At 52.7% G+C, this 12,889-nt stretch overlaps 2 protein-coding genes across 2 annotated transcripts; both read left to right on the forward strand.

Annotated features, from left to right (window-relative positions):
- The first annotated feature begins 284 nt into the window (after positions 1-284).
- Positions 285-7,715, forward strand: LOC128271855 (endoplasmic reticulum junction formation protein lunapark-B). Its single transcript, XM_053009521.1, has 6 exons — positions 285-659; positions 827-921; positions 5,651-5,880; positions 5,965-6,563; positions 6,639-6,878; positions 6,947-7,715. Exons 2-6 carry the CDS (start codon positions 895-897, stop codon positions 7,171-7,173), a joined length of 1,323 nt encoding a protein of 440 aa, XP_052865481.1. The 5' UTR covers positions 285-659; positions 827-894; the 3' UTR covers positions 7,174-7,715.
- Positions 7,716-8,000: 285 nt separating this feature from the next.
- Positions 8,001-11,090, forward strand: LOC128272619 (GATOR complex protein MIOS). The gene is made up of 5 exons (XM_053010456.1): positions 8,001-8,173; positions 8,255-8,437; positions 8,514-8,654; positions 8,724-8,843; positions 8,910-11,090. Exons 1-5 carry the CDS (start codon positions 8,047-8,049, stop codon positions 10,904-10,906), a joined length of 2,568 nt encoding a protein of 855 aa, XP_052866416.1. The 5' UTR covers positions 8,001-8,046; the 3' UTR covers positions 10,907-11,090.
- Positions 11,091-12,889: the final 1,799 nt, after the last annotated feature.

Genomic DNA, 12,889 nt, shown 5'->3' on the forward strand with positions numbered 1-12,889 from the left:
CCTACATTCATACAACAGTTCTCATTAGTTTTTCTGATAAACAATTGTAACCATTTTAAATATTTTGCGATATTGCGATTCCAAATTTTTTGATCCCATTGGTTTTCTAACCGTCCTTTGAAAGTCAACATTCAAATACAAAACCTGCAGCGAACCGGTTTTGACAGAATCTACGCTAAGTTGGCAACACTGCCCTGGCAATGATGGTTCCGACGACGCGGAGTTTGGTTGCTCCGAGCGTTGACAAGTCCATAAGCAGGCAACAAACCGACCGCAACCGCGAGAAGAGGTGGCAAACACGTATCGCGAATCAAAACACTTCCGAGCGGGACACATAATTGGTGAACGAATCATCGAGTCGTGAGCCGTGCTGGCGTGCTCCAATTGTAAACATGCGCTGGTAAACCGTGATCGTTCCCCCAGGCCAGATACCACACACGGTTCAGGGTCGTTGGTCGCTGTGTGAACTGTTGGTGATCGTTCCGTGGCGGAGAAAGCTTTCGTCAGAACTAACCTTTCGACGGCCAATTCGGTGCACCGGAAGCTGGCAAGGATCATATGGAGCTTGAGTGACGCAAATCTGAAGGACAAAAATTGATCAAGTTACAAACCTGCCCCACAGTTAATCCGTCTACGACGCTCCACTTCAAACGACATTGGTAAGCATCAAGTGATCGGCTTTCGGTCTATTTTTGGCGGATTTTTCGTGTGTTTCAGCGCGTTTTGGATTTTAAAATTAGCAGACGCCACTTGTGGGGCCCGAATGGGATCGGCGTTATTGGTCCGCGGTCGACGTAATGCGTTTGGAAAATTCTCTTCTTTACAGAGCGCGCACGGATCACTGGCGGTGCCTGGTCACCAGCGGAACGGACCGTTTGATTCAACGGCTGCACGATGGGGGTTATTATTTCAAGATTTCGGGTAGGTATTCCGCCGGGGGGGTCGTTTGCTGTTTTTCACGGCCACCACGCGCGCCAATGAACGGTTTGGTTCGAATTGTGTGACGCGCGCTCTCCATCGCCAACTGCTCTTGTGGTGGTATCAGAGGCCGAGGTGTACGATAAGAAACGTTTTGCTTTTTTTATTGCTTCGAGATCTAGTCTACTAGGATTTAATGATTAAAAACACCCTTTTTTCGCTCGCCAATGGGGCGCCCAAACATTTAAGACGCTTCGTGACGCAGCACGTTTGCCAATTGTGCCATTTTTACGTTTTGTTTTTGCGGAGACTTTGGTCTTGAGGCTGTTTTTTAGGGTCAGTAGGTGTTACCAATAGCCGCCGATATTGGTAGAGCCAGCTAGCCGCCAGCCAGCCAGCTAGCTTGCATGCCAGGCTGCAAACAAGCTGAAGACCCGCATACGAGCCAAGCCAAGCCAACGAGCCAAGAGAGATGATCACCGATCGACTCACGAGTGAGAGAGGTAGGATCATCGGTCGACACTCTCTGGGACACTCTTGGCATTACGAAAGAACCAGGAGTGATAAGCGAAACGCCGGACCAGACGGACTAATTTTGAGTCGCTTCTTTCGGATCGCTTCTTTCGTGATCGATAATAAAGGACTTCAAGATACGGAACGGTCGCGGTGTTTGACTATTACTCAACACTCAAAATTATATCCGAGAGTGTTTAGTAACACTCAAAGGCAAAACAAATCAAAACCCGGCAAGGGAAAAACCAACCAAGTCCCGGTAAGGGCAAACCATAGTGCGTACGCTTAGTGAGTTCGCGCGCGAAGTTTAAAACTGGAAGCGATGGCGGGAAGTGACGATCTCCCGGGCAGTGCGGCGAAGGCCGGAACAAGTGCAAAGGCGAGTGGAACGAGTGCGAAGGCGAGCGCGACGACACCGCACTCGGCAGAGGCGCAAGCACCCCCGGCGAAGGCGCCAAAAGGACCACGAGGAACCCGTAGGAAAGCGGGCAAGGTTAAGACGCCGCCGCAGGGACAGCTCGGGGCGCTGACCCCAAAACAGCGGCCAGTGCTGAGCGCGAGAGAAGCCACGCCGAAGATCGCGCTGAGCGTGGGAGGCTCGACAAGCACTCAGCAACGCGACACAAACGAAAGGAAGCTGCTGGAGCTGGAGCGCCTAGAAAGAGAGATCCAGCTGCACCAGAGAGAGTTCCGGAGACTCCGGGATCGACAACGCACACTGTTAGAGTGTAAGTCATCCTTACCCGGCTCGTCACGAGCAAACATGAGCGACCGAGCCAGCGTACCACGGCACCCAGTGCGTTACTGCCCGAGTCCCCGAGAGAGCCCCCGAGAGAGCCCGGCTGAGCCAGCCCGTCGGCCGCCAGCCAGCTCAACCGCGATCCGGATGGCTACCGACCCGGAATTTTACGACAACTGGGGAGACTCAGCGGGCGAATTCCAACTGTCGCGGTCACAGGTGGCCGCGAGACAAGGTGCCGCCTCGCAGGAGTTACCCGTTTTCGACGGCAACGTGGAACAGTGGCCAACCTTCCTCGCCTCCTTCAACCGAAGCACAATGAGGTGTGGCTTCACCGCAGACGAAAACCTCATGCGGTTGGAGAGGAGCTTGCGCGGGAAGGCGCTCGAGACGGTGAGGTGTCTCCTACTTCACCCCGACAACGTGGAAAGAGTGATCGCCACGCTGAAGATGCGCTTCGGTCACCCCCTGCGGATAGTGCACCTGCTCACCGAAAAGATGAACCGACTGCCGCCGGTCCGGGAAGGACAATGGGAGGCGCTCATCGACTTCGCGGTAGCGGTGCAGAACTGCGTAGAAAATATCGGAATTTGCGGGGCACAGGAGTACTGCCACAACAGCACCCTATTACACCAGTTGCTGGGGAAGTTGCCCATCTCGCTGCAGCAAATGTGGGTGATGCAGTCGCCTGGAGAGGCGTCGAACCTTACCACATTCAGCCGATGGCTGTACGCGACAGCAGAAACCCTCAGCCCCCTCTCCTGGACACAAAGCAAGGACTCACCGCCGGAGATGAGATCGGAGAGTCAGGCCACACGCCAGGGACCGCTCCCCGCTCCCAGAACGGCCTCACCAAACCGCACGCCCACTCCGCCGGCAAATACGTGTGCCGGTTGCGGAGGGGTATGCCGTGCGGTAGATCGATGCGGCCGCTTCATCAACACGAGCATAGAGGACCGGTGGAAGGTCGCCAGGGCGAGTCGCCTGTGCTTCGTTTGCCTGCGTCGGCATAAGGGCCCATGCACAGCTCGGTCATGTGGCAGCCAGGGGTGTACGGAACAACACCACGCCCTACTGCACCGCGAAGGAACGGCTACGGTGGCCACCGCTAGCGAGCCGTCGTCAGCCGCAGGAGAGCACGCAACGCACTGCGTTCAAACCTGTGAGGATTGCAATGCCAGCCCCCGGTTTCGGTACCATCCCGTCACACTATACGGTAAGAGCGGACCGGTTACGGCAGTGGCCTTCGTGGACGAAGGGTCGTCCTTCACGCTGGTGGAGGACGGGCTCGCTGATGAACTCGGCCTCGAGGGGCCCAGCCAGCCCCTACACCTACAATGGACGGGTGGGGTCACTCGCGTGGAGAAGGCATCGCGCAGCGTTACACTGACGGTTTCGGGCAAGCTACAGGGGCACCAGTATGCTCTGGCCGGAGTGAAGACGGTGCGGAAACTGGACCTGCCGGAGCAATCGCTCGACGGCAAAGCCCTACAAGCCCATTACCCCCACCTGCGGGGCCTGCCACTGGACACGTACTCAAATGCCCGCCCAAGACTCCTCATCGGAATTGGGCACCTTCAAGTAGGGCTGGTACTGAAATGTCGAGAGGGCGCAGCAAACACGCCGGTAGCGGTCAAGTCCCGCCTAGGATGGACCGTCTGTGGAGGCACCAACCAGAGGCAGAACGTAGTAGCAGCTCAGTCTCGGAGTGACGAAGGCAACAACGGTGATGGAGCGGATGAGTCTCCGAATCATCCATTATCGGCGAGCGGTTCACCAACCTCGATCATCACGACGTCGATCGCATCGTCGGAGACGGACCACCGGGGCGGTATCAGCAGTGCCGAGACCGGCAGCCTGGCTGGTCTTGATGTCGGTGAGGGTGATGGCGCGATGGCCGTGGCGAAGCGGGCGCAGCTGGACAATGCTGGTGGCGATGGCGATGGTGACGCGGCAGGAAGAGATGCGGTCGGAGGTGGTGGTGATCCCAGCCACCCGAGCGGCGGAATGGTCCCTGGCAACATAGCGTCGGTACAGGTGCAAGCGATCGTGGCGGCGTTCATTGTGTCTATCTTTGCGACCACCGTCGGTTCGATCATAAGCGGCGAGTTTGTCTTCGACTATGCTATACTGCTGACGGCGTCGAGCATGTTTACGGCGACCACTCCGCGCTTCGTTCTCGACTTCGTGCTCGTGGCTGTGATTTTGCTGTCCAATAAGCTTAAAATGAACCCGGACAATCTAGCGACGCCGTTAGCGGCTTCCATCGGTGACGTGGTAGTAATAGCCGATCCCAAGCTACCCCGAAACTACTGGCCGAAGGGCGCGGTGGACCGAGTGTTCGTCAGCAAGCGGGACGGACAGGTTAGATCAGCAAGCGTCAGGACGGCGAAAAACACTTATGTACGACCCGTCACGAAACTCGCCGTTCTCGACGTGATGCCATCCGAACCCAAACAAGAACGATACCCGGCCCGGCAAGGGCATAGAATTAGGGATGCCCGGCAAGGGCATAGGCCGCGAGGCCGCACGAAAACCCTAGAAGAGAGGTACTAGTAAATCGCGAAATACGTAATAATCAGGCCTCACCAAAGGCATTAGCAGGGAGAGAGGTTGATAGCGAACGTGTTGATAGAAAACGTAACGTAGAAGCGGGAAAACAACAGCAACAGACAGCCTGACAGACGAGACAAGCTAGCGCAGGTAAACAATACACAAACTGTCAGGCGCGGCAGCCGCTAGCAGGCTATCGTACGAAGACGTCAACCGACAACCGCGTCGTCGTACTGGGGGGGAGTGTTACCAATAGCCGCCGATATTGGTAGAGCCAGCTAGCCGCCAGCCCATTTATACGTTCTTTTTTGCGGAGACTTTGGTCTTGAGGCTGTTTTTTAGGGTCAGTAGGGCTGTTTAAAGTATGCGCACTTTTGTGCCGCTTATTTTGTTGCTTGCGTTGACCGTGGAAGTGGATGCAAATGGCGTTGCAAACGTTGAATGATATGTTGTTTTGAATAAGAAGTGAATTATCAAGCTGCACTATCAGTGATAGCAAAAAGGCAATGTTGCGTAACATAGAAGCAGTTCAATAGTCCTCGGGGCGGTTTTTTGCCCTCATGTACCAAGATTTTCTCATGGTTCGCACAGGAGACTTTTGAATGTATTTTGCCGGCCGTACGGTAAAAGGCAAAATTCGACATTTAATTAAATTCGCATCGACATTTTCCGCCGTCAGCTCGAAGCGGCATAAAAATACATATTCAATCACTTTGGCCCCGCACCATTCGGTGGCACATTCACTCTAGCTTCAGCGCTGATCCGCTCGTGGCTGCATTCACTAAGCCGCCTAAGCAATTGACGCCGATCGGTGTTTAGCGGAGCGTGGCAGCTTTCGGCACTAAGTGACCGTCCCGGTAGTCGACTCATCTCATAATCACGGTTTTCATTTTTTACGGTACTCTTTCTTTTGCTTTCTTTTCGCAGAAAGAGAAAACTACGCTCGAAGTGTTGGATAAATTGGAGGAAAAGATAAAAGACATCGAAGCGTACACGATAACCACTCAGGAGCGGCGAAAGCGGTTTGTTGGGCGATTTTTGGTTACCTCCATCGTGCTGTACATTCTCGGGTCGCTCGTGTTCTACTTTGTGTTCTTTCCTCCAACATGGAACGAACGGATTGTCCACTCGGTTCCGCTGCTCATTTGTCCAATCATGTAAGTACTCCTCTAAATGAACGATACTCTGCCGTTTTGCCATCCCAGCTAATATTAGGTTCTTATTTAATTACGTTTCCACAGCATCTTCATCGTGAAGCGCGTTCTCGCTTGGCACTACGAGAGGAAGGTGCGCCAGAACTCGAACAAGCTGAAAGACTTGCGCACGGAGAAGAAGAAAATCCTCGAGAAGGTGATGGACAAGGAAACGTACAAGGTGGCGGTCGAGATTTTGGACAAATACGGTGACAAATCGCACCGGTTGCAGACGCAAGCGTTTAACGCTACCCTAACGGCACTTCGTTCGCCGGTGACTGGCAGCACACCGAAGCCAATCCCGGTAGGAATGCCCTCGCCACGCCCTCCCGCACCTAGCGTGCCGCAGAGACAGGTCTCACCACCGTCGATGGGAGGTGGTAGAATGGGAACGCCGATGACGCCACAGGGCCGGCCGGTAATGGCCATGCAAATGTCACGGACGGCTCCGGGCGGAATGATGATACGGCCGTCACTCCAGCAACCGTTTTCGGGTCGCCAAAGTCCGACACCGTACCGAAGGACACCGTTCCCTATCATCAATCAAAACGCAAAAGGGGTGGTGGAGAAAATGGTCGACTATCTGGTCGGTGATGGTCCATCGCACCGGTTCGCGATGATCTGCAGTGAATGCTACATGCACAATGGTGAGTATCGGCCCGTGCTGGGCGTTGTAATACCTACTTTAACCGACTTATATTTGTTTTTGGGCCCTCGAAAAGGCATGGCGCTCAAGGAAGAGTACGAGTACACGGCGTTCCGCTGTGCATTCTGCGGTACATTCAATCCGGCGAAAAAGCAGCGTCCGATGGCCCCGCGGCTCTCCCTGGATCAGCTTGACAAGCTTCAGGCGAAGCAAGAATCAAGCGAGAGTTCCGACGGAGAGGAGGGTGAGGATAGATCGTCCGCCTCGTCCCAATCGGGCGAACCCCGTAGTCCGGGTGTTGGAGAGGAAGGACCAAGTGAGTTGATCTTTGCACGCGGCCACTTTGCACACGTTGGCACTAATACCTTCCGGTGTCTTTCACAGTTGAATCTGAGTTGGAGCTTCAAAACACAGAAGCGCGACAACTGGAACTAGCACCCTCGAACGAAGTATGCGATACGGCGGGCACGGAAGGCGAACCGCAAACGGCTGAACAGCAGGAAGCAACCGATTCGCTTGCCGATACCGGCTTGACGCAGGAATCGAACGATGCCGTTAAACAGGAAGTGCCAACCAGACCCGAAACCGTGGGCTCGAAAAAACTTGACTGAACTTTCTTACTCTCTCGCGTACATCGCTTTTCTATTCGCCCTTCAGGCCTAGTGGGGTAGTTACGGTAGTTAAGATTTTGAAGCGTGTGCACTCAATTTTCCTCATTTTGTAATAAACACACACGGACACGCGCTAGTTTCACGTTTCACAGCGATCGCTTGCGAGGGCACTACAGTTCAATGCATTTAGGTAAAAAACAGGCAGACAGTGTCCGGTTAAACAGCTTAAACTAGTCAGAAATGTCCCCAATGATTGATTGTGGCGGTTCTCCGCAGAGTGTGTGTTGTCTCGGTTTCTGTTTCGGACGGTGGTCGTGAAATCAATTGCCAACATTAAAAAATGTGCCTCGTTAGTGGAAGGAAAAAGCATTAAAGTGTCACTTTCAGTTGTAGCATTTTTAAAGCGAATAGAATAGTTGAATGGAAGCTCTGTCAGCGTTGTTGGTAGATGGGCCAGAAAGTGCTAGGAAAATTCTTAGGGAATGGACAAAGACTCGTTTTGTTGGTGGTTCTTAACTCTTGTTGTAATTATAGTACTTAGCGTAAGGCATCGCAATAATAAAAGAAGTTACATTTTTCTCAATCAAACGGATCAACGTGTAAACTCGAAATGATTTCCAACCTGAAGCTCGCCTGCAACGTAACGGTTCCTATTCAAACGCTGTCGCACGCAAACCGGTTCACCATTCAACCGATTCGCAGCTGTCAGTGAACCAAAAACAAAACTCCGCAAAAACAGTGTGAGGCGAGAATAATAAAAACAAACTGCGTGCCGTGTTATCAGTTGAGTTTCACTGTACTGCGCGACTGATAAAACGAAAACTGCCACAACGGGTCGGACTGGCGATGCACTAGAATTATCACTGCTACAGAATGTCACAAACTATCGTGGAGCTACACTGGTTCCCGAAGTACTCGGATCGGTTCCTAACAGCGGCCAGTTCCGAAATCAATCTCTATCAGGTGAAGCGCGATCTCGTCGATCATGGAGAGAAAACAAGTAAGTGTAACCGCTTGGCGGGCCCCTCGTCACTGAATGGTTTCGGTAGAACTGATTAGTTTTTGCAATCGCTCTCGACAGACATTAACCTGGACATCTCGAAAACGACCACTGCCACGTTGATTGCCTTCGAGACGCGCTATCAGTTCGTGCGTACCGTAGCCCCGTCGTACCATGGTGGAGGAGACATCTATTTCGCTGCCGGGTTGCCCAACGGAAAGGTGGCGTTATGTAACTTTGCTCCCGAGAACAATGTGGAATTCAGTAAGTAAACCGGTTCTGCCGGTGGCCCGGAGTCGTAAGCGATAGACGCTAATTGGATCCCGTTTTTTCTGCGTAGCGCCCCGGATCTCGAGAGCGTGCACGTGCATTGCGTGGAGCGAATTGGAACCAAACTTTCTGGCGATGGGCCACGATCGCAATCGGTCGGACAATTGTATCACCATTTGGGACACGGAGCGCGGTGTACCGAATCAATCGTGTTAGTAACAGAGGAGCGTTCTTTCGGTAACTCTAAAGTCTTTACGAATGTTCTTTTGTCCTTTTGTAGCAATCGTGAGTATGGTGGGACTGTCTGAAACGGCGCATTCCGTTTGCTGGGACAAGACCTTTCCGCAGGTGTTGATTGCCGGCATGAGCCACAAGTACATCAAAATGATGGATTTCAGACGTGAGTTCTCATAGTTATCAAGCCTTAGCAGCAAAAAGTACATCTTATTGAATTTTTGCTCCACAGAGAATCCACCGGTGACGACGGTCGCAAACACGCGAACGGTGAACGGTGTTTGCGTAGCGCCCAATGGTCGGTATTTGGCAAGCTATGTCGAAAACATTATCAATCTGTGGGACCTGCGGTCACTGGAGAAACCGATTAGCCAAATACAGATGCAGAAAAGCATCAGCCAGCTCGCCTGGTGCCCAACGCGATCGTCCGTCCTGTCCACGTTGCAGCGCGATTCGCCGTTGATCAATCTCATCGATCTGCACTGGCCCGGCTCGGAGATGGACGGTGGTGAGCCGCACTCGGTTAAACGGTTCGTTTCGCCGTTTCAAACGACAGCCAATACGATCACAACCAGCCGGATACCGTCGATGGCGCACCTGTCGTGGCATCCGTACGAGCTAGAGAGAATGCTTGCTCTATCGAGTGTGGGCAATATCTGCGATTATCGTATCCCGCAACGGGTGGCCGTTTCGTGGGATAACAACAACAATCTGTTCGGCAATAATGGCACCGATCTGCGTCAATTTGCGACACCGACACGTTCCTCAACGCCAACCGATTCACTGAACCAGTGGACGATGGATAGCTGTGAGGAGGATATTGCGGAAACGATGCAACACCGGGCACTGAAGAACTACGGTCTGATGGCCGATCTGCATCGGAACGGGGAGCTGGTGGAGAAGAACGATGGGCTGCAGTCGGTTTGGCGAATGCTGAGCCACATGGTGAAGGAAGACTGCAAGCTAGGACTGAAAGCCATTCTCGGTGTGAGCAGCGCGCTGGATGGTCCACCGATGTCCCAGTCGGAACCGGTCAATACCAAGTGGATCGATTTCAGTATGTGCAGCGGGCTGGTGGTGTACCGTAGTGAGCAGCGCGACGTTGCCCAACTACTGTGCGGTTGGACATTCGAGCGTGACAAGGAGGGCTCGTTTGGTGCGTTCCTCGATGAACTTTGCACCAAACGCGAGTACACCCGGGCGGCCCTGTTGGCATGTTTTCACTTTCGTGTCCGGCTGGCGATCGACATCTTGGGTCGGGGAGCCGATCAAGCGTCGGATCCCAGCTCGTTGCTGCGTGTGGCGGCCATCGCGTTGTCCGGCTTCTCGGCCGACCGGTCCGAGCTGTGGCGCAAGCAGTGCGGTGCTGCGCGCACGCAGATCGATGATCCGTATCTGAGGTGCATGTTTTCCTTTTTGGCCCACGAAAAGGAGGGCTTCGAAACGGTGACGAACGAGACGCAGATTTCGCTCAGCGATCGGATGGCGTTCGCGTGCAACTTTCTGTCCGACTTGAAGCTGGCCGAGTACACCAAGGGCATGGTGGCGAACTGCATCGAGACGGGAGATTTGAACGGGCTGCTGCTGACGGGTGCAACGAACGACGGGATCAATCTGCTCCAGAGTCACCTGGACCGTACGGAGGACGTGCAGACGGTGGCGCTTGTGGCCGCACGGTTTCTCACGTCCGAACTGCTGACCGACTATCGCGTCCAGTATTGGATTGCCACGTATCGCGACATGCTGGACGTGTGGGGCCTGTGGGAACAGCGAGCACAGCTGGACATCACACTCGGCAGCATTCGGACACCGCCACGCAGTTCACGGTCCGTGTTTTTGTTGTGCAATTTCTGTGGTAAAAATGTTTCGATGGCCCTCCAGGACGATGCGCGGATGCGAGGCAATGCCACCAGCATGCACAAGCTTTCGTCCTGCCCACACTGCCGCAAGCCACTTCCGCGGTGCGCCCTTTGCTTGCTGCACATGGGTACCACGATGGGCGCCATATCGCAGAGCCAAGCGATCCAGGGTCAGATCGGTTGGCAGTCGAAGCCGTTTTCCAAGTGGTTCAGCTGGTGCCAGACTTGCCGCCACGGCGGCCACACCGAGCACTTGACCGAGTGGTTCAATCAAAACACCGAGTGCCCGGTGACGTCCTGTAATTGTAAGTGCTTTGCAAAGGATCTGCCGATGCCCCAGTTTCCTCGCGAAAAAGACTGCGTTTCCTGACACCAGCTCTCGACGCTGTTCTAGGAGCTAAGGTTCCAGCCACGCTGAATGTGTTCCTACCTACGTGCTACCGCCGGCCAGTCTCGCCAACGGTATGTATGATAGAAACGAGTGCAGTTCTTACGCGCGCGCGTGTGTTATTGTCTGTAAGCGTTGTGTTTTTAATTCTGGCTTTCGTTTCTTAGTCGCAATTTATTGATTTTATTTGCTGACTTTTGATGCGTTTTGATGGTGATTTGAAACATCTAAGAAAGTCTAATTCCTCCTCAAAATACAGCTGACTAGAGCATTTTGTTTGATCATCCGAAAAGCCGATTTTGGGATTGAGAAGTGGGCATTGAAACAAATAATCTTTGCCGAGGGATAGCGATTTTCTCAGCGATCCTCTAGCGCTTTCAGTAACATTTTGAACATCCAACTATTGTGCCTTTGTTGCCGGCTATCGCGTGCATGACCACCATGCATTATTCTACAGAAAAGTGCTAAATAAGACCAATCTCCTCGTCGCTCCCGGAGCTGAAACGAGTTAATAAAAACGGAAATAACATCATAATAGAGCAATTTGTTGCAATAGCACGAGTAATTGTTGCTCTAAGCGGTGCCATCTTTAATTTTTGTACATCCGCGCGATTCGTTGTACATAAAACAAAGCACTCCGCGTAGGGGAAGAAAACAAACCGAAGAGGGGATGCCAAGCACCGCCTACTTTGTGTATCGTGTTAGTGTTTGTTGTAAATGGTTTTAAAAAATTAAATGCTTTTAACAATGCACCGAAGAAGAGAACCGGCGCGGAAAAGGAAACCAGGCGAAAGAAGGAGCCACGTAATAAAACCAAATACAACATGTTAAATCAATTGCACTCGTTCCGGAACCGGTTAATCATGGCCATACCGCCGGAGCGGGTTGAGCACCGGTTTAGCTTTTGGCGGTCCCCAGGAACTGCTGAAGAAAGAAGCGTGGGGCAACGCCGATCGGCTGGCGGTTGCAGAAATCTAAATGACACGCCTGGTGCTGATGGTCGAGATTGGAAGTAATTAATTTAAATTTATCATTCATTAGCGTTAGCGTTGTGTGTGTAATGCAAATTGCGGGACGTTATTTAATTTTTGAAAAACCAGATCCGACCTCGGCGGACATGTCGTCAACCGATTACCGGCAGGTCTCTCTTGCTTTCCTTCTCTCTGTCTCTCTGGCACAGTAATAAAGCGCACGATCGTTACAAATGACACGCAGCGACACGGCTGCACCATAAATGTCACATGATACCGGATGGTCCTAGGACTAAAATAAAGCCTCTGTACCCGCCGATGGTCACCAACCACCGGTCAAGGTGTGCGGGTAAAAAGCGTGCAAAATATTCCTTCCCAACCAAGGAGGTTCCCAGGAGGAATTCATTTTCATCAACTCTTGCCCCTGGCTTCATGAAGCAACGCAAGCAATCGGAGCGTTTTGATGCAAATGGCGATATTATGACGGCTCGCTCGACCATTAACGTAATTACGCCGACATTTCGAATCGACAGTACCCGCGGAGGGACCGCCTTCGGGCCGGTCCGTGGCACGGCCAAGTTGCGTTTTATGCCTATTCCGAGAAGAAATTAAAACGCCGTACAGCGAACCGGCCAGCGGCGCTTGTGGAAATGGAAGAAAAACTCGTAATAGTGTTGTTTATCTTTATGCTGTTTTAAAGTATGGAAAAATTAAATTAATGCTTATCTTTTGCCCTTTTTCTGGGCCCTCCCAACGAGTGGTTTTCATTTACTCGTCCCGCTCAGTTCACTGGTAATGGGAAAAGGCAGCGCCTTTGAGCGCGTGTGTGAGTTCCGGTGTTGGCCAACCAAAATGTTCTGTGTGTGGGATTGGGGTGCCGAGGGGGGGACACAAAGTGAGAACCCCAAGTACGCAAAAATGGCGTCCCCGCAAAGAGCAATGGTTTGAAATGCTATCCGGAGTTAAGTAAAGCCCAGCCTCAAGGTTGTCGGCA

The sequence above is a fragment of the Anopheles cruzii genome, chromosome 3 (genome assembly GCF_943734635.1).
Source record: "Anopheles cruzii chromosome 3, idAnoCruzAS_RS32_06, whole genome shotgun sequence".
Lineage (NCBI taxonomy): Eukaryota > Metazoa > Arthropoda > Insecta > Diptera > Culicidae > Anopheles > Anopheles cruzii.

What these genes read in the sequence shown, in the direction of transcription:
- LOC128272619 (XM_053010456.1), top strand. Translation starts at nt 8,047, where the DNA reads ATGTCACAAACTATCGTGGAGCTACACTGGTTCCCGAAGTACTCGGAT. An exon ending in CGGTGTACCGAATCAATCGT is followed by an intron (nt 8,655 to 8,723) that starts GTTAGTAACAGA and finishes GTCCTTTTGTAG; the next exon opens with CAATCGTGAGTATGGTGGGA. An exon ending in CAAAATGATGGATTTCAGAC is followed by an intron (nt 8,844 to 8,909) that starts GTGAGTTCTCAT and finishes TTTGCTCCACAG; the next exon opens with AGAATCCACCGGTGACGACG.
- LOC128271855 (XM_053009521.1), top strand. Translation starts at nt 895, where the DNA reads ATGGGGGTTATTATTTCAAGATTTCGG. An exon ending in TGAATGCTACATGCACAATG is followed by an intron (nt 6,564 to 6,638) that starts GTGAGTATCGGC and finishes GCCCTCGAAAAG; the next exon opens with GCATGGCGCTCAAGGAAGAG. An exon ending in TGTTGGAGAGGAAGGACCAA is followed by an intron (nt 6,879 to 6,946) that starts GTGAGTTGATCT and finishes TGTCTTTCACAG; the next exon opens with TTGAATCTGAGTTGGAGCTT.